The sequence below is a fragment of the Rutidosis leptorrhynchoides genome, chromosome 5, assembly GCF_046630445.1.
Source record: "Rutidosis leptorrhynchoides isolate AG116_Rl617_1_P2 chromosome 5, CSIRO_AGI_Rlap_v1, whole genome shotgun sequence".
Taxonomy (NCBI): Eukaryota; Viridiplantae; Streptophyta; class Magnoliopsida; order Asterales; family Asteraceae; genus Rutidosis; species Rutidosis leptorrhynchoides.
The window spans coordinates 419,935,376-419,962,296 of NC_092337.1; the positions used below are offsets into that span (position 1 = coordinate 419,935,376).

Consider the following 26,921-nt stretch of genomic DNA (forward strand, 5'->3'; position numbering starts at 1 on the left):
ATAGTCTCGAATAGGTTAAAATTTGTCCAGGAAAGAAAAAATTTAATTACTGATGAATTTATAAAGATCAAAATTGTTATAAAAGGGCCTTTAGTTTATATGTATTTGATATGACTTATTAGGTTGCGGTTCTAGTTTTGTAGGAAACAATTTGTGCATATACAATTGTACATATTATGTTGGTATGATGTACTATTTTAATTTAATTTTTAAAAGTAAAAGAAGCGATTAATGCGTAGAAATGAACTTCACTTTAGCTCGATGTTTGTAGTGTGTATGTAACTTCATTTTGGCCATGTACGGAGTATCGAACTTTTACTTTTGGTTTATTGTGTATTGTCGTATCCAATGACTTATTTCATCATGTGGCAACCATACGATTCACCACTTTATAAAAGGGTGATGATATGTACACAAACATTTTTTATATGTACATAACCAAACATGCTTTGAATGTTGTATTGTACAACACTGTAGAGTCTGTTTAGTTGTGTACATATCAATCACCTTTATAAAATGGGGTGCCACACAATATACCGAAATTGAAAAGTTGATACACACAATAAACCAAAATGAAGCTGAGTGTGATAAGGCTAAAGTTAAATGCATTCCCATTCAGTGATCTAAAAAAAACATAAAAAAGAAGCTCACTATTAACAAATGATGATTCTACACATCACTGTATTCACTGATCTAAAAAGAAAAATAAAACAATCTTAAGATATGTTATTGACTTTGTTAAGAATATAGTGTTTGTGTAAACAGGTAAGCCTTGGAAACTTTAAGTAATTTCTTAATGGATTGTTTATGTCAAATAAATAAGATGCGTGGTTTATTGTTTCATCTTCAACATTAGTGTTTGTGTTTAATTATGTTTCAGTATTAATGAAGAGGACGACAATGACAAGAAAGGGTGGACATAAATTAAAAGAAGCTGCCCAATCTAGCCCAAACATTAGTGTTGAAGACGTTGCAACCCAAAACAAGCCCATCGCTAGGGAACTATAGGTTGAAGATATTACTAGAGCCATTCAAGCAGCAATACCTTCAATCATAGAACAAATGAACGATAACAATCGTAAAATGATAGCAGATTTTAATCCCCCTGAGTTGCGTGAAGCGTTTAACCCCATAGCGGCAATGAAATGGATTAACGAAATGGAGAACATCGTTGATGCCATTAAGTGTACCGATGAGGACAAGGTAATGTATGCTATTGCTATGTTGAGATCGGACGCCTTGTATTGGTGGAACATGGTTAAGGATACAAGTGGGCCCAAGATGACATGGAATCAATTTAAGGAAATGTTTGAGAACAAGTTTTGTCCGGAAAACATGGTGATACAGTTGGAGAAAGAGTTACTGAACTTCAAACAAGGTCGTAAAACAGTGCGAGAGTATACTTGTCGGTTTATGGAGTTGGCTAGTGTTGCTAAGTATTTGGTTGCTACCGAAAAAGATGAAAATAGACAGGTATGTAAGGGGTTTGAATAGTAACATACGACAGTTGGTTTCGGTTAGAAAATTGACTAAATTTCAGGAGGCGGTTGAGGTTGTTATAGAATTGGAGAACGGAGAGTTTGAAAATCTTAAGAGGAAACGGGAAGAATCAGAAAGCGATTCGGAAAATGAGTCTTTAGATCAGAGCGTGTATGGCCTACTTTGAAAAAGTACATGAAGTAGAATGTCATTATATGGTTAAGAGATGTTACCGGTGTGATGAACTAAGTCAATTTGCCACGCTTGGATATGATATGCACAAATATTATGGATAGACTTTTAGACTTATGTTTAGCTACCGTGTAAGATATGAAGTATGTATTTGCCACCTACATGTTTATATTTGGTTATGGAGATGAGGGCATTTCGAAATTATTTATGTACTTTTCTACTGCGAATCTCTTTCTTTATGGAAGTCGTCTTTTTACCGCATAGGTAGAGCTATGAGTCTATATACCCACCTTTACCCGTGGGTAGAGCTATAACTGTTTACATATAACCTCCTAACCTCCTCATATTTGGTGGGATTGAAATTGGGATTGGATATTGTTGTTTTCCACTAGCCATGTGGTTATTTTGAAGTTAGTTTCCCTTTTTCACTTTTAAAGTTAAGAATTTGGATATGGATACTTATCTTCACGTTGTTTACTGCAAACATTAAGTGTAATTACATCCATATTTATTGTGTGTTTGTTACTGTTACTTTAATGGTTAAGCATGCTGAATTATTCGGTGAGTGTTTGTTTCTAACCTTTAAATAACATATGATTTTAAATGGTTCATTATTGGATTCCTTACCATTCAATTTCATTGTTATTACTGCAAGCAAAATGGTAGGTGGTTTTTGAATGCAGCACGGATCTAAATGACACAATTTCTTACGGTTCTATTTTCAATCCTTCATCCTAGGGATGTCAATGGATCGGATATGGATCGGGTGTGGGCGTGAAGCAATATCCATATCCATTTAGTTTTTGTTCATCCATATCCATATCTATATCCATTTAAATTTAGTTCATCAATCTATTTTAGTAGATTAAGCGGATTAATAGATATCCATTGGATATTTAAGAAATCTTACAATATTTTCAATTATATAAATGAAAATAAAGCGTAATGTAACATGACATAATTTACAAATTTTTCACCAGAATGTGTAATGTTTGTCTAAGAATGAATATAATTTGTTGAATTTACTATCAAACATATATGACAAATTACGTGTAATTTCTATGTTGAGATATACATATTTTATTGTGAATACTCATGGTGAATGCATTATATGGTTGCAAGTAAGATGTATGTGTAATAATAAATATTTTTATAATAGGGTTATTGTATATGAATCCTTAATCTTATCACTCATAACTACCTAACTTATTCTTTTTAAAAAGTCAGGAAAACTGCAATTTTACGGCTAATGTTAATGTTATGCGATTCATATTGATAATAGATTATAAATTTGCATATTAAAATTTCTATTAGTAAAATTGCTACTGTAGAGGTCATTGTTAATTTAAAATTGCTATTGTATGTGCCATTATGTGATGACCCGAAAAATTTCAACTTATTTAAACCAATTCTCTATATGATTTAATATTTTCGACATGATAAGCAATGAAATTTTGACAAGTTTTAAAACTTTTGAAAATGATTTTTTATATAACGGTTGACCACCCTGTTTGTCTAACGATTCACGAACGTCATAACATGTATTATACACATATTTTAATAAATATAAGAGTTTTCGATATATACGGAATCATGCGAATAATATTTATATACGAAATGATTAAAAATTTACTATTAAACGATGCTATTTCAAATTAAAAAATTTACGTATTAAGTCATTTTATTTTTATGATATAATTTTTGTATTTTTTTAAGAAACGAAGTTAAATTAATAATGTACAATTTGTAAAGCACAACGTACAACGTGTAGCTTAAATAGTTAAATTTAAATTAATTCATTTACTATTCACATGAATTAATTATAAGTTACATAGAATACCCCTGAAGTATTTAATAAATACGACTTTTTAAAATTTTAAATTTCAATTTACATATTATTAAAACATGTCGACACAAAAAAACAACGGAGTGTGAGCTGGTGAGGGATGCCATGCGATCGCATGGCCATAGTGTCCAAGACCCATGCGATCGCATGGTGAGTCTGGTGGCCAAAACTCTATGAATTCGCCCGAAGCCTGATTCGTGTAATTCATTTTCATTTCATCTCATCATGCACTCTGTATATATATATATATATATATATATATATATATATATATATATATATTAATATTATTATAAATATTAATATTAATATTAATATTAATAATAATATTTAGTATTAGTATTAGTAAGGGTATTATTAATATGTATACATAAAATATTACGACGAGGTTATGAGCGTGTTACTTTCAAAATATGTTTTCGAGCGGGATAGAGCTAAGGAAATTATGGGTTATAGCTATGGAGGTTATGGGTACTGTTCGCAAGTCAAACCTAGTGTTTATCATCTCTGTTGCATCTACGTACTTTCCTGCAATATTGAATCTCAATATTGATAAGTGAGCATTCATATCTTATCTTTTATATATTAATAGTGTATACATGTCTAGTGCTCGAGTATATATGTTTATGCATGCTTGTATACTAAATTTCATCGTTAAATAGTTTATAATGAATCACTAATTAAATACATATATTACTGGTAAAAGGTATATGATATACATGTTTTTGGAAAGCTGGCGAAAAATCAATAACTTTTCATTTAGATATCGAATAGTTTCGATGAACGGATTAAAAGATATGATTAACTGAATTATAATTGACGTTAATTGGAATTGCTTTTAAATCTGCAATTAATATTTAAACAACTTGTTTGTAAGATTGATAAATTGGATTTTTGAATATTACCAACCGAGTAAATGAATCCTTATATAAGGTACATCTCGTTTTGTTAAACAACTGTCCAAAATTGACTTTTTGAAACGACTTTGGATAACTTTTGTATGTCGATCTCGAGCATTAGGATTGTGATACACTATGACCTGACCTAGCTTGATAAACATTTATTGACCAACATATGTTCTCTAGGTTGAGATCTACGGTTATTTGGTAATCCGAGTTTCGGTCACATTTTGGTGAACGACTTTATATGCTGCTAAAGTGAGTTTCATAAGATCCCTTTTACTCTCTACATTTTTGGGCTGAGAATACATGCAAATGCTTTATTAACTGATTTACAATATTTATATACGTGAGTTTCATTTGCTCCCTTTTTAATTGCTTAGGCAATCTATATTTTTGGGCTGAGAATACATGCACTTTATTTTAAACACAATGGATACAAGTACATACTAAATTCTACACCGAGTTTGAACCGAAAATCCCTTAGCTTTGGTAACTAGTAACTGCCGGTTATAAGAACTGGTGGGCGCGAATAGTGGTATATGGATCCATAGGGCTTAATATCCCCGTCCGAGCTAGATCGCTAGCCTTTTAACGGACGTATGCTATTTGAGAAGCGTACACGTTGGTTTGCGTGTATTATTAAGATGATTATACAAAGGGTACAAATTATATATACGTTAAGTTTAGTTACCAGGGTGCTCAATTTCGTAGAATATTTTGATAAACGTTTCTGGATGGAACAACTGAAATCTTGTGATCCACTTTTATGTACAGATTATGCAAAACATTAAAACTATGAACTCACCAACCTTTGTGTTGACACTTGTTAGCATGTTTATTCTCAGGTTCCCTAGAAGTCTTCCGCTGTTTGCTTATATGTTAGACAAGCTATGTGCATGGAGTCTTACATGGCATATTTTTCAAGGAAACGTTGCATTCACCAAATCATCACCATGTATATTATTTTGACTGCATTGTCAACGGAAGTACTATTGTAAACTATTATTTACAGTGATTGTCTATATGTAAAAATCATCAGATGTCGAAAACCTTTGATTTAAATATTCATTTATGGTGTGCATTTTCAAAAGAATGCAATGTTTACAAAATGTATCATATAGAGGTCAAATACCTCGCAATGAAATCAATGAATGACGTGTTCGTCCATATGGATTTGGAGCGATCGTCACGGTTGGTATCAGAGCATTGGTCCTACTGTACCAGGTCTTGCATGAGTGTGTCTAACTGGTTATTGTTAGGATGCATTAGTGAGTCTGGACTATGACCGTATATGTTTTTCCCAAGTTTTGCTTACCATTTATCGTCAGAAATTACTTGCTTATCATTCCTAAGTCTAGACACGTCATACTGCATTTACTGCATAGATAGTGTACCGACAAAATTCATATCTTAGCATATCTGTTACTGTAAACTTTTCCTGACATCTTCTGAAAATTTCTCCGTAATTTACGAGATTTTGGTATTATATATACATATGTAAATTTTGTATTGAGGAGTACCAATCTAAATTCTATAATCTATCTTATATCAAAAATCAATTCCCTGATTATACAAGATGGATCACGTATCTAGTTCAAATTCCTTAAATTCCGACAGCTATTCCGATATGGATATTCACCAGAACTCCGAAGACAGTGTAACCGGAATGGATCAACCAATTAACCATCATCTATTCTGGATGAATTGGGGATGGGTTCGTAGCTTACTTAGTCATTGGAGACAAGAAGAAGGCGATCCCTTCTATCCACCACATTGCCCTCTTGGCGAAGAACCTGAAGCACTTACCGGCGAACCTGTTCGTAATACCATTTTCTCTCTCATTTCCAGAGTACCTAGTCATGATTATATACTATCTCACATTCTAAATCTTATTCGTCCGCTCGTCCGAACCGCCAATCATCCCGGTGTAGTAGAAGAAGTCAACGAGCTTCGCGCTCGGGTAGTGGCTTTGGAGAATATGGTGCAAAGGTTACAAGCACTAGCAGCATCACCGGCATCAACAGTACCACCGACAACAACACCAACAGTACCATTACCACCACCAACAACATCCGCATCGCAAACCTCAACTTCACAATCTGTCCCACGAGCATCAACGTCATACGCACCGTAGTTACCAAGAAATACCAGCAACAATAACCGATGAAGTATTAACTCATTTCCCCTGAAGAAATTTTATGTATATTTAATATATATGAATTTTGAAATCAAAATAAATCTTTTCGTACTAAGCTATTACGTGTGAATCTTAACTGGTAGGTACTACTCGGTTAGTTCATATTACTAATATGCAATGATGTACATCCTTCCTTAACAACTTAACCATTGTTAACTACAATCTCTGTTTCAACTTAATGAATTTCATTTCATAATAAACCAAGTGTATTAATCAATTACATAATTGATTTTACATTTTCAATTTCGATATACTCGAAACTTTCCAGAAAACATCATCTGTGCCTTGTAAGGTTCACAAAAATTCCACGAGCACCAACATCCTTCACTGACGAATATCAATAAGAATAAATAATGAAGTGTTGATTTCATTAGTGAAAAACTCCGCAAAGATTATGTAATCTTTAATGTTTTAGAGATTAATCATTTCTAAGTCAAGCAGAAAATCAAATGAGCTTAATATGATATTAACTCATTAAATCCGTATTACATCTGAAGAAATATACATACATATATTTTCATAAAGACAGTAATGAAAATTCTTTTGTACAAAATATTACTTGTGAAATCTTTAACGGGTAGGTAATTCCCGGGAAATATATAAGTTCACAATTAATATGTTATACTGTACATTCTTCAACTTTGATTCAAAAATTATTAACTATGCTCACAGCGATATACAATCGTTTCCATACAAATTCAATTACATATTATGATTTTGACGGATCAGAATCCAAGCCATAACTCTGAACCGGTGACATCGTTCTTAGATCTCTACATCTTTCAAAGCTATACTTTGACTTCAAAACCGTGCAAGATCCTTTAACGTTGTTATTACCGAAAATAATCTTGCAATTCTTTTCAAGATATCAAATTTTCATCACTCTTCCAACCAGTCAACTTCGATTTTTCAGATTAACCTTATTATAACCTTGACATATACGTTCTTGTTACTGGGGAACCTATCATGTTCCACCACATTAGCAGTAAACTTACCAACAACTTCACTGATCTTTGACTTTCCGAAAAATCATTATATTTATCGAAACCCCATCATTTACTCATCTGCATCTTATAACAAGAATTGTCTTGCGAATTACTGGGAATCAGCAATCAGTATTTTGAAATCTCGCAGCATGTCTACTCCAACAGTTATATGTGTACATATAACATCTATCTCCTATACTTACGTACTTTGAATGTGAAGTTTTTGAAAAACACCTTAAACCGCGAACTAGTTCTCGAAATTTTGAAAAGTACTGATGAAGCAGCAAAAACTGAAAACGACCTTAACAGTAAAAAGTTTAATGATAAAGAATAGTGTGTTGGCAAAGCTCAGAAAAAGAAAAGGTTTGGAACTGGAAAACGGATTGAGCAAAGTATGAAGGAGGCTGTGGATAAATCACAAAGACGAAACCTGCCTTCAAAGAATACAAATTATTCAGTATCTGCTGAAGCCATTAACGAATACCTTGCTTCCGAATCTAAACCCTTGCGGACAATATTCTTCATCATCCTCTGATATTAGAAATTCTAAGATATCATCGTATCTTTCATTATAAATATCCTCCATGTTTCTGAAGATAATTCCATAATCATTTTTATCGGAAATCAATTTTCTCCTTGCGATATCTGTGTAACATCATAAAAGAAACTATTTTAGTTTCTAAATTCTGAAACCTTCGAGTTTAAAATATGAATATTTTTTTTGAAGTGGTGTTGGGAGCTGAAGCATGAGTTAGTATAATATAATGACACTTGATCAACGTGATTATATTACAGTAAGTCATGCTGAGTTTCAAATAGAACTTGATAAAGGTTCACAGATCCCACCCTCATCATGAACCATGTTACATAACTCTTTTATTCTATTTAACCTCTAAACATATCAAGAAAATATATTTTCTTGATGATTCTGTCTTTTTCGGATATTCTGGTAATTTGACAAATCAAGATCGTGCCATTACGATTACCTTCTCAGAACATTAACTATGTTCATCCAAAACTCCATACCTACGAATTCTGGACCATTACAAGAGATGCCTAATCGCAAGAAGAAGAAACGAAGGGACAAAGCTCCGAAATAGAAATTGGAGTATAAATCGCAGCAAATAAGAGGGAGTATTAACTGTGAATGACAATGATTATAGAAGACAGAAGTAGAGACATTGAAATATAAGGGGAGATATAAAGCCAGTTAACAAACCTGAAATTACAAACCGTGTATATCAATGCGTATAGCAATATAAAGACACGGGAGAATGAAAAACACTATAAACCCAAGGTAATAGTAGAAGAAAATAACCTCCTCTGGTGGCAGATGAAAAAGAAGAATGAAGGATATGATAGCCAAGAAAATATCAAGAATCAGAACTGGATTAAGCATTTTCATAATCTATTAGGAATTATGAAATAAGGAAGAAGCTTATAGGGGTGGTGAAAATAAATGAAACGGAAGAGGTCAATTTATAGTGAAATATCAGACATAGCAATCGAGGCAGATTACGCATTTAATTAAAGAATATCTTAATCTCCTTAATTCCCGAAAAATCAAATCTTATTTAAATTATGAAGATTTTCTATTCCTTAAATTCCGGAAATCAATCGTTATTACGTCAAGAGATAAGACAAATCTCTATTCTTCATTTCACTATTTTACGAAAACTTCTCTCATACGCTTCGAGTAATTGGATTGTTTTATTCATATTATTCAACGGTGATAGAAATTCTATTTATCAACTAATATTCGTCATAAACACATTTTTATTGTTAACCATGACGACCTCACTCAAATTTCGAGACGAAATTTCTTTAACGGGAAGGTACTGTGATGACCCGGAAAATTTCAACTTATTTAAACCAATTCTCTATATGATTTAATATTTTCGACATGATAAGCAATGAAATTTTGACAAGTTTTAAAACTTTTGAAAATGATTTTTTATATAACGGTTGACCACCCTGTTTGTCTAACGATTCACGAACGTCATAACATGTATTATATACATATTTTAATAAATATAAGAGTTTTCGATATATACGGAATCATGCGAATAATATTTATATACGAAATGATTAAAAATTTACTATTAAACGATGCTATTTCAAATTAAAAATTTTACGTATTAAGTCATTTTATTTTTATGATATAATTTTTGTATTTTTTTTTAAGAAACGAAGTTAAATTAATAATGTACAATTTGTAAAGCACAACGTACAACGTGTAGCTTAAATAGTTGAATTTAAATTAATTCATTTACTATTCACATGAAAACGACATGATAGAAATTATTAATTATAAGTTACATAGAATACCCCTGAAATATTTAATAAATACGACTTTTTAAAATTTTAAATTTCAATTTACGTATTATTAAAACATGTCGACACAAAAAAACAACGGAGTGTGAACTGGTGAGGGAGGCCATGCGATCGCATGGCCATAGTGCCCAAGACCCATGCGATCGCATGGTGAGTCTGGTGGCCAAAACTCTATAAATTCGCCCGAAGCCTAATTCGTGTAATTCATTTTCATTTCATCTCATCATGCACTCTGTATATATATATATATATATATATATATATATATATATATATATATATATATACATATATATATATATATATATATATTAATATTATTATAAATATTAATATTAATATTAAAATTAATAATAATATTTAGTATTAGTATTAGTAAGGGTATTATTAATATTTATACATAAAATATTACGACGAGGTTATGAGCGTGTTACTTTCAAAATATGTTTTCGAGCGGGATAGAGCTAAGGAAATTATGGGTTATAGCTATGGAGGTTATGGGTACTGTTCGCAAGTCAAACCTAGTGTTTATCATCTCTGTTGCATCTACATACTTTCCTGCAATATTGAATCTCAATATTGATAAGTGAGCATTCATATCTTATCTTTTATATATTAATAGTGTATACATGTCTAGTGCTCGAGTATATATGTTTATGCATGCTTGTATACTAAATTTCATCGTTAAACAGTTTATAATGAATCACTAATTAAATACATATATTACTGGTAAAAGGTATATGATATACATGTTTTTGGAAAGCTGGCGAAAAATCAATAACTTTTCATTTAGATATCGAATAGTTTCGATGAACGGATTAAAAGATATGATCAACTGAATTATAATTGACGTTAATTGGAATTGCTTTTGAATCTGCAATTAATATTTAAACAACTTGTTTGTAAGATTGATAAATTGGATTTTTGAATATTACCAACCGAGTAAATGAATCCTTATATAAGGTACATCTCGTTTTGTTAAACAACTGTCCAAAATTGACTTTTTGAAACGACTTTGGATAACTTTTGTATGTCGATCTCGAGCATTAGGATTGTGATACACTATGACCTGACCTAGCTTGATAAACATTTATTGACCAACATATGTTCTCTAGGTTGAGATCTACGGTTATTTGGTAATCCGAGTTTCGGTCACATTTTGGTGAACGACTTTATATGCTGCTAAAGTGAGTTTCATAAGATCCCTTTTACTCTCTACATTTTTGGGCTGAGAATACATGCAAATGCTTTATTAACTGATTTATAATATTTATATACGTGAGTTTCATTTGCTCCCTTTTTAATTGCTTAGGCAATCTATATTTTTGGGCTGAGAATACATGCACTTTATTTTAAACACAATGGATACAAGTACATACTAAATTCTACACCGAGTTTGAACCGAAAATCCCTTAGCTTTGGTAACTAGTAACTGCCGGTTATAAGAACTGGTGGGCGCGAATAGTGGTATATGGATCCATAGGGCTTAATATCCCCGTCCGAGCTAGATCGCTAGCCTTTTAACGGACGTATGCTATTTGAAAAGCGTACACGTTGGTTTGCGTGTATTATTAAGATGATTATACAAAGGGTACAAATTATATATACGTTAAGTTTAGTTACCAGGGTGCTCAATTTCGTAGAATATTTTGATAAACGTTTCTGGATGGAACAACTGAAATCTTGTGATCTACTTTTATGTACAGATTATGCAAAACATTAAAACTATGAACTCACCAACCTTTGTGTTGACACTTGTTAGCATGTTTATTCTCAGGTTCCCTAGAAGTCTTCCGCTGTTTGCTTATATGTTAGACAAGCTACGTGCATGGAGTCTTACATGGCATATTTTTCAAGGAAATGTTGCATTCACCAAATCATCACCATGTATATTATTTTGACTGCATTGTCAACGGAAGTACTATTGTAAACTATTATTTACAGTGATTTTCTATATGTAAAAATCATCAGATGTCGAAAACCTTTGCTTTAAATATTCATTTATGGTGTGCCTTTTCAAAAGAATGCAATATTTACAAAACGTATCATATAGAGGTCAAATACCTCGCAATGAAATCAATGAATGACGTGTTCGTCCATATGGATTTGGAGCGATCGTCACACATTAATTGCTACTGCATATGAACAACCTTATATTTTGCGAGCATTATTCAATTTTATGTTTGTATTTTGGGCGCGACCCGCCCCGACCTGATTTGACCCGACACATTCAATATTTTGTGCAAGAAATTTATCAAATAAATTTTTGGGACCCCATTGGGTTTTGATCCTAAAATCGCCACTGACACGTAATATTACATCAAATGTATGACAGACGTGGCTGGCTATCTTTAAAGAGTTTTGATTATTTCAATTGCAGCGAATGTATGACGATGATTATCTATAATATTACACTGAATGTAAAACTCATCGCACAAAATGGATGTTCGAACATGTGGAATTTTGTTCGAACTTGGTTTACGGATACGCCGCCTGTTTTTTCGGTCACGACGTGGTCAATCAAAGATTTGGGCGAGTCTATTATAATGAATGGTGTATTTTTTCAATTTGTTTTTGAAAAATGGTACTGTATATTTTATTATATTTTTGTAAAAAAATTGTATTTGATTATGGTAGGTGATCCTCACAAACCACTTTTTGATCCATCTACACCTAATTTACTATTATACCCTTAATTATATTTTAAATAATAATATATGTTCAACTCTCTAGAATTATAACTTCGAATTTATGACACAAAAGTGTAATGGATCAAAGATTTGGGCGAGTCTATTATAATGAATGGTCTATTATGGATTAAGCCCAATCATTATAATTAAAACATGGGCCAAAATGGGCCCACACCCATTGTATTTCGAGGCCGAGTGTTGGTGTTTTATTGTTAAAAGCTTTAAAGAAAATCGTGACTTACATCGCAATCGTCAATCTGAACCGGTGGAGTGATCAGTCGCAGTCAAGAACTCATCAATTTTTGTAAGCTTTTCGATACCGAGTGATGTTTGATGTCGATTTATATTTTTACATAACTTATTCAAGTGTTTTCGTTTGCTTTTTATGTTTTTACTGAATTTTGTTCAGTAAAGATAAAAATTCATTACAGTCATTAGTATAATCTGCTTTTTCTGTTAATTGAAGAGAATTGAAGATCTGGAATGTAATTGTATTGATCAGTTTATTTCTATGAACTTGAATTGATATTGTTTACAATGGCTAAGTGTGTTTATATGAACACAATGTACAACAACTAATTCTAATTAGGGTTAGGATCCAATTTCACTTTGGAACCCTTTTACACATATGAAAAGTATCTGTTTTTGTGCAGATGGTTATATCAGTTGAGGTGATCTTGTGACTTGTCTAAAATGAGGAAGGATGAAATTAACTTTTTCTGATCGCAAAAGTCAAACTCTTGTTGTTGTATTCTAACATTTTCATCTGATGTGTATACAATAAATCATTATTTTGTGACAAATTTTACCCTTTTCTTGAAAAACAAATTAAAGGCGGAAGGTTTTTGCTGTTCGGGCTACCCGGAGGGCGAGTAATCCTACCTGATGTACGCAACCCAACCCTTCCCTTGGCCACCACAAAATATTTATCCTAGACAGGATTTGAATATTAGACCTTTTGCAAAGAACTCAGGCCCCAACCACTTGTCTATCTTGTGATGGTTTCTTGAAAAAAATATTGGAATTTTGAAATATAACGATCAAATTGCTATCGAAGGGTATCTGCATGTGATAGCTGTTCCAGTCTTATTAGGAGACGATTTGTGCATATACATGTGATTCTACATATTATGCTGGTAATATTATTGTATTTCTAAGGTGAAAAGAAGGGATTAATGCATAAAATGCAATTATCTTTAGCCCTACCTAAGTTCATTATAGCTTATTATGTGTGTCAAAGTTTCACTTTAGTCTATTGTGTATGTGTATACCTAGTTTCTTATTTGATGTCACAACCATATAATTCACCGCGTAATAAAAAACGTGTGTCACATCAGGCGAATACACATAATATAACAAAATTGAGAGGTTGATTCACACAACACACCAAAATGAAGTTGGGTACACACTATAGTGATACGGCCAAAGGTAAATGCATTCTTACACACTGTTTGTTGAAAGGTTGATGCACACAACATCAACCACTTTGACCATCTTTTGATGGCTGATTGGTTTGTTTACTTTTATTTTGTATTAGATGTTGTTTTCATATGGCTGTGAAGGTTGAAGGGGTCTCCGTTTCTGTCTCTTACAAACAGATATTTTTCAGATTAAGTGACAATAAACAACAGTTTTACTTACTGAATTAAGAGATTAAGAGATGATCATTAAGTGAAAAGTAAGCAGGCCCTAATTGAATTTTGTTAAGAATTTAGTATTTGTGTAGCCCTTGATGAAATGTTAAAGTGGAATAAATTGCGATGCATTGTTGTTTTATTGTTAAGTCATATTTGTTTAGTTATATTATATAAAACAGGATAAGAAATATAGGATTGCATATAGTCCTCTTTGATCAGCCAATTATAATACTTACATTATTTGACAGTTTATCAGAACTAAAAAGATGGTAATGACAAGAAATGGCGGACATACATCAAAACAAGTGTTCCAATCTAGCCCTAACACTAGCGTTGAAGATGGTGCCGATCCTGTTTCCGTTACTAGGGAAACTATAGTCGAAGATGTGACTAAAGCCATACAAGCTGCAATGCCTTCTATCTTGGAACAGTTTACCGAAACTGTTCGTCAAATGATTGACGATAAAATTAAGATTGAAAAATTCGATTTTCCTGAGCTCAAAGAAGCATTTAACCCGATTGCAGCGGTGAGATGGATTAAAGAAATGGAGAACATCTTTGATGCAATTAAGTGTGCTGACGAGAATAAGGTTGCGTATGCAATTGCTATGTTAAAATCAGAAGCCTTGAATTGGTGGAACGCAGTTAAGGATGATGCAAGTGGGCCCGAGACAACAATTATGACATGGAGTCAGTTTAAGGAAACGTTCGAACAGAAGTTTTGTTCGCGTTCTATGGTGATGCAGCTGGAGAGAGAATTAAACAACTTCGAACAGGGTGATTTAACAGTGCAAGAGTATACTGTTCGCTTTTTGGAGTTGGCGAGTGTTTGTAAGGACTTGTTTATACGTGAAAATACGAGGATAGAATGGTATGTGGAGCGTTTGAATTTTAACATAGGGAAGTACATGTGTGTTAGTCGCTTCAAGAAATTTGAGGAGGCGGTTGAGCTTGCGTTACAATTGGAGAACGTTGAGAAGAACAGAGAGTTTGAAGAGGAGAATGATCTTAAAAGAAAACGGGAAGAGTCGGAAGAAAGTGAAGCGTGCACCAACTGCGGTAAATTTCATAAGGGTAAATGTCGTATTGGTACAAGAGAATGTTACCGGTGTGGTAAAGTAGGTCACTTTGTTCGAGATTGTCCTTCTACTTGATATAAAAAAGGTATGCATTTTAAGGTTGACTGTTAGACTTTTGATTAACGTAATATATTAAGCATTCAGCCTAGTTGGGGGTTGTGTTTGTGGCATGTTAACTGAATCACTAAATGCTGAATCGCTCAAAATTTAGCGTGTTTGTCTGTGACATCTAAATAACAAATGATGTGATGTTAAACTATTTGAATATTCTCTTAACCTTTCAACATCTTGATTTTCTATAACATGCTCATTAAATTAATTCTATCCAAAACCATTTGATAATGATATGGTCTCTTCGAGTTGACCTTGAACTCCGAGGATAAGAGCCGATTCGAGATGGCTAATCTTCCAAGAATAAAAGATTAAGAAGAGACTTTTGGACTAAAACCAAATATTCATTCATCATATTTTTCTACTAGACTAGTTACATATTTATATTTATACTAATAAAATAGAAGTTAAATAACCTCTACTGACACGTACTAATGTGTCACTACTCCTAATAACCATCACATACATAAACTAGAACATGGATGGTAAATAGGAACGTGCAACTGGTGCAAGAGTGCATGTATGACTGATGACATGCATATCCAACTCATCCTAGTTACACTTGCTTTATTCACATACTAACTGAAAATATAACTGCTACTTAATTTAATACTCCGTATATTAATCCTGACTACTTCAACCATGGGGCACGTTCATTACCACGTAAAGCTCGTATCATCAAACCTTGTTTTATTTATTCGGTTCAACCAGTAGTGAAGGCAACCAAGGCAGAATAATCAGTCTATTTAATTTTTAGTTTTATGTGTTCATTATCAAACAAGTAATTGTCATTTAGAAAGAAGTTCAATCTGAACATATGAATCATTCAGATTTTGAATCATTATCACTTAATCATACTTAGTCATTCATGTATTATCAAACGCGAAAAAGTACAAAATAGTTATTAAAGCCCAAATTACCACCATGATTCATCGAGTGTATGGGATTGAGGGAATGGGTTTGATTACCATACAGTATGTTTGTTTATTCACATTTATTTTAAAGAATTGGAATCAAACCCACCAATTCTAAACCCAAGTAGTTAGTAGGTTTGAAAATCCATTCTCATTCCCAAAACCCAACTATCTTTGTATAAACCAACCAAGTCACCAGTAATCGCCACAGGAACAAACTCCATTCTTGAAATGATGAAACCGATGCAAATCGCGAACAATAATTTCTCGCTGCTCCACAAGCGATATAAACTTTGTAGCATTATGACAATCACCACACACGCGAAGGTTCTTTCTGATATGAATTGGTGTACCCGGACGAGTATTCAGAAGTCCAAAAGCAATAGCAAGTTTCTCACTATGAGTACTCGCCGTTTGTTCTTGCAGATCATCTTCTACATCGTGTATCGAATCATTATCAGGCACATAACCAACCTTTTTAATCCTATCAATCAATGTTTCAAGAAACCCATAAATCTCTTTAGAACGATAATGCCACGAACTACCTGAATAAAAAGTATGAACTTCGTTTTTCAAATCAACCGAACTATAACCAGGCGTTTTTCGTATCCCTTTTTTCTCCATTTTACCCCTGATTTCGGTTACCTTGTCCCACATCGAAGCTGCAGAGTACATATTCGCTAATAGCACGTAATAGCCCCCATTATTAGGGTTCAACTCAAACAATTTTTTAGCTGCCAACTCACCCAATTCGACATTTTTATGAATCTTGCAAGCACTTAACATCGAACCGAAAACGTTGATTTGTGGTTCAACGGGCATGTTTTGAATAAACTCCCACGCCTCGTGGACCCTACCGGATCTTCCAAGCAAGTCAACCATGGCTCCGTAGTGATCCATCGTAGGCTCGATGTCGTATTTTTCCTTCATGATTGAAAAAAACTGACGCCCTTCTTCAACAAATCCCGAATGGCTACACGCAGACATAATACACAAAAACGTTACATTGTTTTGTTGTATGCCGCCGTTTTCCATTTCATCAAACAACTTTACAGCTTCTGCGCCGTACCCGTGGGTCCCGTACCCATCGATCATAGCATTCCATGTTGTTACATGTCGTTCATGCATTAAATCAAACACCTTTCGAGCAGTAGTAATCGCTCCACATTTTGCGTACATGTCTACAATAGCCGTTTTCACATAGAAGTTTTTATCGAGACAAGTTCTTATAAGAACTCCGTGGACCCATTTCGCTTGACGTAAAATTGACAACTCGGAAATGGCTGAAATAATGCTCACCATAGTAAACGAGTCAGGTTCGATGTTTTGCAGTTTCATAAGACGAAAATGCTTCAAAGCGTCGATCGCACAGCCATTTTGTGCGTATCCAAGTATCATTGCGTTCCATGAAACGAGTGTTTTTTCTTTCAAGTTTTTGAATATATCAGCAGCAATATTGACTCGTTTACACTTGCAATACATTGAGATTAAAGAGTTCATAACCGAAACATTTGTATTCTGTCCTAGCTCATTAACTAACTGATGAACAAATTCCCCACGCGCAAGATCACCAGAATCAGCACACGCATGAAGTGCAGCCATAATCGTCACACTAGTCGGTTTAAATCCTTTATCCAACATCTTTTCAAATAGCATCAAAGCTTCTGCATAATCACCGTTTTGTGCATACCCATCGATCATTATATTCCACGAGACCACATTCTTACCACTCATCTTGTTGAATATAACACGCCCTGTGCTTAAAGATCCACATTTTAAGTACATATTAACTAACGCAGTTGACACATTCCCATTATGTGCATATCCAGACCTAAAAACGAACCCGTGAATCGATTTCCCAGCTCTCAAATCTCCAACATTCGCAATAGCAGGCAAAACCGAGACAATCGTAACAACATCGGGCCGTAATCCTTCACTTTGCATCTGCAAAACCAACTCTATTGCTCTCCCAGAAAAACCATTTTGAGCATAACCTGCAACAATCGTATTCCAACAAACCAAATCTCTCTCAGGCAATCTAACAAACACCTTATGTGCATCATTAATCAACCCACATTTTGCATACATATTAACAACACAAGTCATTGCAAAAACATCATTTACATGCCCATTCAATATCATTTGTCCATGAATCACTTTCCCCATCTTATCATCACCACTCTCTCCGCAGCCTTTCAACATATACGTATAGTTATACACAACAGGCAGTACACCATCTTCCATCATTCGAATGAAAAACGAAACACCATTTGAAAAGTCTGAATTTTGAGCGAACCCTTTAAGCATTGTGTGATAAAGAGCATCGTTTTTGTGTTCAATTGGTTCGAAAACACGAGCTGCTTCGGTTAAACTGTTGTATTTGCAAAACAAGCTGACTAATTTTGTTTGAAAGTAATGTTCTTCGTAGAGGTTGTTTTTGATAATTAAAGGGATGATTTGGTGCAATTCTTGAATGGAAGTGCAGAGTTCTAGGAGAATTGCTGATGGGTGTTTGTAAACATATTCAGGAATATGAACTCTTTGAGTAAGTGTGTGTTGGATTCTAGATGATGATGATGATGATGATGATGATGATGATGTGGATAATATTGGAGATTTTGGTGCTGTGTAGATTGAAGCCATTCTGAAATTGAGTGACAGTTAATTGTTATTTCTGCATAGACAAAGATGATAGAAAAACAACAATTTTGCCAGTTGCCCAGAAAGAAGTTTAAATCAAAAGGATTTATTAATTCTCCAGTTTTGGTATCTACATGTAAATGGATGGATAAATGGATAGCAAGATTAAAAGAAGATAACATTGACGGTCTCTGTTTATTGGTTGCATGTTTAATAAAAAAAAAAAGATTTTTTTTTTTATTATTATAGGTGTAGAATAAATAATAATTCTTGAAAACTTTTAATTAACTTGTCTAAATATTACCTTACACATACTAAAAACTGTAACTTTTTTTTTACAGCAAGATTTTTTTTAATAAAAACTAGCAAGGAGCAACAATAAAATTACTTTCAAATAATTTAAAAACTGAAACTAATTGATAGGCTTAAAATTATACTCCCCGTATTGGTAAATAATAATAGTCATACATAACATGTGTTACAATTTGGATTAATTTCATTTCTGCTTTAGAAGGTATGATAATAGTTAGATAATTTAACAGGTGCACCAGGTTACCCATAACCCATTCACTCGAAGTTTTAGCTTTTACAGTATATTTTAAGAAGTTCAAGATTTTGCTTAAATATAATACAATCAAACTTTGAAAAAAATAATATACTGGTAAATGGTAATATATTGTGTCGATTGTTATAAAAAGTGTAAATTACAGAATGTACAAGTTGCACAAAAAATAGTGTGCGCCTGAGAATAAATCATATGAAAAATCTAACCACCCACCCACAAAGAAGACCATGTTTCAAAGAAGCCTATACATTCAGATCAATGTCAACTGAGTTAAGTATACGTAAGTAGATATATACATACAAGTCCCTATGTGACAGTGTGAGCTAAAACGTATAGGCGTATAACTAGTCGATTGGTTATCGAATATACAGTTGAGAAATCTGCTATAAGAAACATGAAAGTTTTGTCATATTTTGTCCACTCTCGTCTAAAAAGTTGAATATGTGAACATAATGCAAACTGGGAGGCATCAAGTAAATCAAACTTAATGACGATTAGGAAAACTATTCAGATACAAGAAAGTATATGAAGCGAATCCATAATAGTGATAACCTCGTCATAGCAATCTAGATTACACGATACGTATCAGGGTCATTCATTTGCAGAAGCCATAAATAGATTGGTTGTCGACCACAAGCTTTAAAATTGCTTTTAAAAATTTATTGTTAAGGTTAATGCTCCTAAGAGCAGCTAATTAACCAAGCTGGAAGTGTGCAATCTTGCCTAGCCTTGCCTTTAAAGTTGGCGAACATTTAAAAAAAAAAAACCATCAAGAAAAAAAACCGGCACTGCATATTACAAGAAGCAATATTAAATTAGTTGGAGTAACAAACAGCAGTACATTGTGTGCAAAAAATAAAAAATAAGATAAATGATTTTTGCAATTCTTTAAGTAATTTGATGCTCTATGGCTTACTCACATACTTGTAAACTTTTTTAGGAATTTAGTTGCTTCATGTACTCTTCTCCGCCTATTAATATAAGTTGTCTCAACCTCCGACTTAAAACTCTGTGTATATTATTTCATTGTATGTTCTAAGTTTCTTTATGTTACTATTATCCGCCTTGTGGCTAACAGTTAATCTTGGGAGTTCGTTTTATCCAAACAGACACATTATACTTATGTTCTGTTTTGCTCGTACACATAAAACTTAAATACATGAAGAAATGATAAAGGGATAACAAAAGGTTCTATAATACTCCTTCGTCCAAGTAAATAGTTAAACTTAACAAAACTTCTGAATCAAGATAATTCATAACTGCAGATTAAAACATCATGATATTCCAAAATATTCATTGCAAAAAATGAGTAAGAACCTAACCTTCAATCCATGAATGTAAAAAAATGAAATGATTTACGCCTTATATCGCTTCCCCTTCGTTTCTTTTGTAGGAGGTTTCTTGAAAGGCATAAAAGTTTTGTCACCCATGTATTTTTGTAAAACTGTCGGCACTTCAACACCCTCATCCGTTTGGTAGTTTTCAAGAATACAACAGATTGTCCTCTATGTTGCTGTAAGCGTCGAATTCAATAAATGGCAATATCTTGGCTCCTCGTTATTCTGCAAAAAGTCAACAAAGTCAAAAAAAAAAAATCTAAAAAAAAATTATTATACTTAATTATATAACCAACCTCCTTTTGTCCATATCTAATCTCCAGTTTTCTTGATTGATAATCAGAGCAATTTGAGCACGATACAAGCTCTCTGTAAGTACTTGATGCAGGAAACCATGCTTCAAGATCGTACTTTTTTGCTGCAGCATCATTTAATGCACCAGAAACAATATTCACGACCCGATACGGAAGATTCAACATCTGGTAAAACTCCTCAGAGTTTTTAATCATTTCCTCATGCATATCCCAAGAATCATTACCATCGGGACCCGTTACTCAGAACTGTTCCACTTTTTCAAACTGATGAACACGAAAAATCCCAAGTGTATCTCGACCATGCGAACCAGCTTCTTTACGAAAACAAGACGAATACGCCGCGTACTTTAACGGTAACTGACTCGGATTAATCCAATCATCCATATGATAAGCACAAAGTGGTTGTTCAGCTGTTGCAATCAAATACTTGTCGTCTCCCTCACCGGTTACTTTATAAAGTTCTTCATCAAATTGTGCTAATTGAGCACACTTGGCCATTACGTCTTTCTTAATGAAAAACGGTGTCTGCAACAACGTGTAACCTTTTTTTTCCAAGAAATCGAGACCGAAATTTATGAGAGCTTGATTAAGAGGAACGCCATCGCCTTTTAAGTAATAACCTCTACCACCAGCAACATTAGCACCTTTTTTAAACTCTGCTATTTCAAGAAGATTAACAAGTTCCACATGATTTCTCAGTTTTGTTCCCTCCTTTTTCTCTCCCCAACTCCGAACTATCTCATTATCTGCCTAAAATTTATGCGTACACTAATCAAATAGCCACTCAATCATCAAATTACATAAAGATAAACACCGGCTCTGTCACTATCTTATTTCATTTATATATTACCGAGTATATAATTTACCATTTTAAGTGATCAACTCATTTGTATGCGCAACACGGATGAATAATTTATCGTATTCATAGAATAGGATCATAGTGGCAGACGTTTTGGTCATTATCAATCACTAAAGTCGCCTATTTAGCAGGTAACAATTAGTACATTGACCTGCATTGTGATTTTTGTGATTATAAACTACTTCATCACTTTAATTGGTAGCTAAAAAGGGTTTACAGTTTTTATATCTATCAAATTTCACGCGTTAAGTCTCAAACTCTCAATTACTGCAATTGAAAGCTTCATACATATGGTAGCACTTCAATTAAAGTTCAATACATTTTCAATACTTACTGAGTATATAACTCAATAGAAGCAAAGCCTCATATATAACAATTAGGGTTTAAAGCACAATTATAATGCACCAATACGCACCTCATCATTGCTAATAGGAACAGAATCATGAACGATATTTCCAACTAAATCGAGGTTCGAATACAATTCGTTTCGAGCTTCATTAACTTGTGCTTCTTTATCAGCAGTTAACTGTTTGTTTACTTCCGTATCGTTAATCAATGAAGTTGCATCTTGTCCTGCAATTCTGATAATAGCGACTTGTTTGTTGATTTTGTTGAAATCTTTGCGGAACTGATCGAGCTCGAATTGATGAGTTTTTAATTGATCGTAAAGATGGATGATTTTATCAACGAGTTCGACGTTTGCAAAACGACTGCGTTGAGATTTGCGGATGAGTTCTGGATCGAGTTTGAACAAAATTAGTCCTAACATTTTATTATTGTTGGTAACTGAAAAAATTAGTCACAAAGTGAAGACGAAGAGGTAGTTGGTCAGTGATGCGATGCCGCTGGTCAGGTCAGTGCTTATTTTGTCAATCGTATTATTGTTTGTATACTAGGTCTATTTTTGTTTTTATTTAAATTAAAATTTAAAATATATTGAAAAATTCAAAATTTTTTTTTTAACTTTCATCATATGTAGCAGTTGCATAAATCGTCTTCAACTGATGCTCAAGAAAATTCGGCTCAATCCGAGGACATGAGCAGTAAAAAACACCCACTTACCCCGCAACGCGATGTACGCGAAAGACACCTTTGGGTGAAATTCAAGGGTAAAGGAACAACCTTATATAACCTTGTATGCAATGTTACATTCTACGGGAGTCAAACTCCTAACCTCTCGCTAAAAGATCATACCATTGTCACATGAGATATGACACAAGTTATTGAAAAATTCAATTGTGTTGCAAGAATCAGACTAGGATATGTTTGTTTATTATTTTATTTTTATTTTTTTAAACTTTTATGATCTTTTACCTTATAACTTTCAGAGAAAATTGTACAGTTGGTCCTAATGGTTTACATCATATGAAGTCGTTGGTCCCTAAACATTTTTTACATTTTTTGGAGGTGATTGGTCCCTCATTGGTCCCTGTGTTTTTCAAAACACATGTGGGTGGTCCCTGCCTCTAACGTATGTCAAATTAATCTGTTAACTGTCCTCACATGCCTTGCAAGTGAGGGTAAATTAGTCAATTGACATCATCCTTCTTGATCATACCACTTTTTAACACCACTTCCCTTTTTCATTCTTCATCTGAAACTAGAACTCCTAACTCAAATATAATTTAAATTAAATTTATAATAAAACCTCCTAATTAACAAAATCAACTACCCAAATGGCCAAACCCCAAATGCATCACCACCCCCCAAATGGCCAAAGTGCCAAACCTAAATGCATCACCACCATCACCACGGCACCACCTGTGTGGCTAACAACATCAACAAGCGTCGTATCCATTCCTAATAACACCCACAATTCATACTCTCATATTCAGTCTACTCTCATCCTTCCTCCTCCACTCCCACCACCCATCCACCGCCGATAACTAATCACTACCATCGACACCACTTGTTCCCAAATCACCACCACAAACAATCAAAATGGCATCTACACATTATAACAGCAACGATTATATTTGGCATTAACCTGCCATTTTCAAAACAATTAAATGTCATTTCATCACAATCCCTTACAAATTTAATAGTTCATCTTTAGTAAAATATAATTGAATTTTTCCTCAGGCATCATGTTATATGGTTTCCTCAGGCCAATCCAAAACATGCATTCATAATGTGGTTAATAAAGCTTGAAAGACTTACCACACAAGATAAATTGGTAAAATGGTACCCAAATCAGACATTCAAATGTGAACTATGTGGCAAATGTGAGGATTCAATTAAACACTTATTTTTTGAGTGTGATTTCTCAAGATCTGTATGGTTCGAAATGAAAAGAAAGCTTCTTTTTAGAGGTTTACCTGGGGATATACAGGAAATCATTAACATTCTTGCTCGATATCCATTTCGAAGCCAAATTTGGGATGTGATCAATAGAATTACACTTGCTGCTACTGCTTATCAATTATGGCAGGAGAGGAATTGCAGAGTATTCAAAGGAAAAAGGAGAAATGAGAGAGAGGTATTGAAGCTCATTGAAGTGGGTATAATGATGAAATTGGCAGCTTTAAGAGTGAAGAATACTCCTTCAGTGAAGAAAGCTGCTGCAATTTGGAGCATGCATATAGAGAAGGATCGATTGTTGCTGGGTAACAGTTCTTCAATTTGAATTTGGGGTTTTTTTGTAAAAAAAAAAAAAATAAAAAATAAAAAATAATAATTTGAACACAAACCAAACAACAATTGTATATGCTTACCAAATCCTCCATTATCCTAACCTCACAACTTCCCAAAATCATAATTAAACATAAAAAAAATCTCCCAAGTCCAATCAATAGATTAAAAGCAGCAACATGTGCAATCGAGTATAAAGAAATAGAATAATATCTTCTGGGTTTCATCATCTAGTTGAAGGAAAAATGATAGCAGCAGCAACAAAGTATAAATAGAAGAATAGCATCAGCAATAAAGTAGAAACAAAAAAATTGCATTTGTAGGTTCTGAAGATGATTTGCGTTTTAGTCGATTTGTGTATTTAAGTGGTGAGATTTATTTATGGCGGGCGATTGGGTTTGTTGGCTTTTATTTGTTTCTCGTTGCTTTTGTATTTTCCATGGATTTAGGAGTTAGTAATGCTGGTAGGAAGCTAAAAAGAGGTGGGACTGAAATTGTGGGTGTTATTAGGAATGGATATGGTGAAATTGTGGGTGTTGGTTGTTAATAGTTTTGATAAATTTAATGCTGGTGAAAGGGAGAAAGAAGAAACAATAGGTGTGATCATGCATATTTTAACCGAGGGGTTTAATATGCCTGCTCAATACGTAAAGAGGGGTTTAAGGATCTTAGAACGTGGCTCTCCGGTCCGGCTACCGTGAATAACCCTGGCCGACATGATGATGTCGGCGGGGTGGCCAAGTGATTAAGTTCACCTTCGATAGCGGTCGCTGATCGGAAGGCCCCAAATAAGGTCGTAGGTACTAGCTTACAAAAGACTAACCTGTTAACCTTGAAAAGATGCTGAATGATGCTGTTTTACGTAATGTGTATCGTATGCGATGGTTACGTAATGTGCTGTGCTGTGTCCGGTAAACGATGATCAGGGTTTGTATTTATAGGCAAACCCTAATTCTAGAACCGTCCCAGATCATGATAATCTCATCCATAACTGACTCCCCCGAATCACGGATATAATTATGGAAAAGATATTTACTTGACAGCTAAGCAACCACCGTACCGGGAATAAAGGCATACGCACGCCGCATACCGCACACAAGAACACGCATACGCACAATAGTGATTGTCCGCATACATTCGCGGTGCGCCTGCGGGTTGCGGTATCATTATGTCCCCCCAGTTTGATGTTATATGGCGCGAGGCGTATGATATCAAACTATTAAGCGAAAGAAAAAACAAGAAAACGGTTAGCATTTAATATTCCGCGTGCGCCTCGATGCCATTAAATGCCTGTCACAATCGCAGAAGCCCATTCGGCGGACATGACATAAAGTGGCAGTGTGTCAGGCGCGTGCCAACCACGCGCGTACATGTAATCATACCCAACTGGCATCCACGCGCATAAATAAAGTGCTGGCCGTCGATTGCGTAACACGTGTACAGCCACGATCGCACCACTCCATCCAATCTGCCCTATAAATACTCCATTTCGCAGCTCATTTCCACTTTCCTGCTTCAAGCTTCCTCGTTACGCTGCCAATTTGAATTCCGATCAAAAATCGAACATTCCGGCCACCATTTAAAGGTTAGTATTCATCCGATTACTCCTAGAAAATGACTAAAGCTAACGAGACGTATGTAGATAGCGTAGAGTCTGTTATAGAGCAGAAGCACATAGATTACTTAGTGAAACAGTATCCTCCCTTAGCCAAGTACAATCCGGTGCCCCCTTTGTCCAATCAGCGAGCCCACGAGCCACCGGAGAAAAAGGTGGCTATTTACGAACATGCTTTTAAGCATGGCAACTTTAGGGTTCCTCCCACTGATTTCTTCCTGGGCGTGCTAGATCATTTTAAGGTCGGATTAGGTCAGTTACACCCTTACGCTATAGGAAAAATAGTCTTGTTCGAGATGTGGTGCGTTGCACTCAAGAAAGTGCCCCTGGTGAAGGTGTTTTGCCATTTATACCGACTAGCCCACCACCACAAATCGTGGTTCACCTTCTTCGCTCGTCAAAACTTCACCAAGACCCCAAAATCGAATGCGGGGAATTGGAAAGAGACATTCTTTTTCGTCGACCAAACTGTGGTGAGTGCAAACTTCCCGCAAACGCTGATATGGTTCGAGAAGGTGGAGAAGGATGTAAACAAGACCCCCGCCCTGGATGAGGATGAAAGGAAACTATTAGCGGAATGTGCAAACGCACAG

The 26,921-nt window shown here is 34.3% G+C and overlaps 4 protein-coding genes across 6 annotated transcripts; 2 read left to right on the plus strand and 2 right to left on the minus strand.

Annotated features, from left to right (window-relative positions):
* Positions 1-1,083: 1,083 nt before the first annotated feature.
* LOC139849995 (uncharacterized) lies at positions 1,084-1,666 on the plus strand. The gene is made up of 2 exons (XM_071839598.1): positions 1,084-1,473; positions 1,541-1,666. Exons 1-2 carry the CDS (start codon positions 1,084-1,086, stop codon positions 1,664-1,666), a joined length of 516 nt encoding a protein of 171 aa, XP_071695699.1.
* Positions 1,667-12,852: 11,186 nt separating this feature from the next.
* LOC139848078 (uncharacterized) lies at positions 12,853-15,598 on the plus strand. Its single transcript, XM_071837804.1, has 2 exons — positions 12,853-12,930; positions 14,512-15,598. The coding sequence occupies exon 2, from the start codon at positions 14,530-14,532 to the stop codon at positions 15,415-15,417; it is 888 nt and encodes a 295-aa protein (XP_071693905.1). The 5' UTR covers positions 12,853-12,930; positions 14,512-14,529; the 3' UTR covers positions 15,418-15,598.
* A 706-nt stretch (positions 15,599-16,304) lies between these two features.
* On the minus strand, positions 16,305-19,121 carry LOC139847354 (pentatricopeptide repeat-containing protein At1g11290, chloroplastic). The gene has a single exon (XM_071837017.1). The coding sequence runs from the start codon at positions 19,008-19,010 to the stop codon at positions 16,560-16,562; it is 2,451 nt and encodes an 816-aa protein (XP_071693118.1). The 5' UTR covers positions 19,011-19,121; the 3' UTR covers positions 16,305-16,559.
* Positions 19,122-21,429: 2,308 nt separating this feature from the next.
* On the minus strand, positions 21,430-24,504 carry LOC139847926 (serine--tRNA ligase-like). 3 transcript variants are annotated; one of them, XM_071837656.1, is made up of 4 exons: positions 24,401-24,504; positions 23,811-24,069; positions 22,498-22,817; positions 21,430-21,973 (listed from the first exon to the last, which is right to left on the minus strand). In XM_071837656.1, the coding sequence occupies exons 2-4, from the start codon at positions 23,878-23,880 to the stop codon at positions 21,464-21,466; spliced, it is 900 nt and encodes a 299-aa protein (XP_071693757.1). In that variant the 5' UTR covers positions 23,881-24,069; positions 24,401-24,504; the 3' UTR covers positions 21,430-21,463. The 3 variants fall into 3 exon arrangements, with proteins under 3 accessions (XP_071693757.1, XP_071693758.1, XP_071693759.1); XM_071837657.1 differs by having other exon boundaries at positions 23,811-24,030; positions 24,401-24,446; XM_071837658.1 differs by having other exon boundaries at positions 22,498-24,069.
* Positions 24,505-26,921: the final 2,417 nt, after the last annotated feature.

Excerpts from the sequence above, each read along its gene's own strand:
- LOC139849995 (XM_071839598.1), top strand. The coding sequence starts at position 1,084 with ATGATAGCAGATTTTAATCCCCCTGAGTTGCGTGAAGCGTTTAACCCC. Across the intron at positions 1,474-1,540 it reads AAAAAGATGAAAATAGACAG|GAGGCGGTTGAGGTTGTTAT; the intron begins GTATGTAAGGGG and ends ACTAAATTTCAG.
- LOC139848078 (XM_071837804.1), top strand. The coding sequence starts at position 14,530 with ATGGTAATGACAAGAAATGGCGGACATACATCAAAACAAGTGTTCCAA.
- LOC139847354 (XM_071837017.1), bottom strand. The coding sequence starts at position 19,010 with ATGGCTTCAATCTACACAGCACCAAAATCTCCAATATTATCCACATCA.
- LOC139847926 (XM_071837656.1), bottom strand. The coding sequence starts at position 23,880 with ATGGATACGACGCTTGTTGATGTTGTTAGCCACACAGGTGGTGCCGTG. Across the intron at positions 22,818-23,810 it reads GATGGTGGTGATGCATTTAG|AACTCATCCGCAAATCTCAA; the intron begins GTTTGGCACTTT and ends AACTCGATCCAG. Across the intron at positions 21,974-22,497 it reads TTCCTATTAGCAATGATGAG|GCAGATAATGAGATAGTTCG; the intron begins GTGCGTATTGGT and ends CATAAATTTTAG.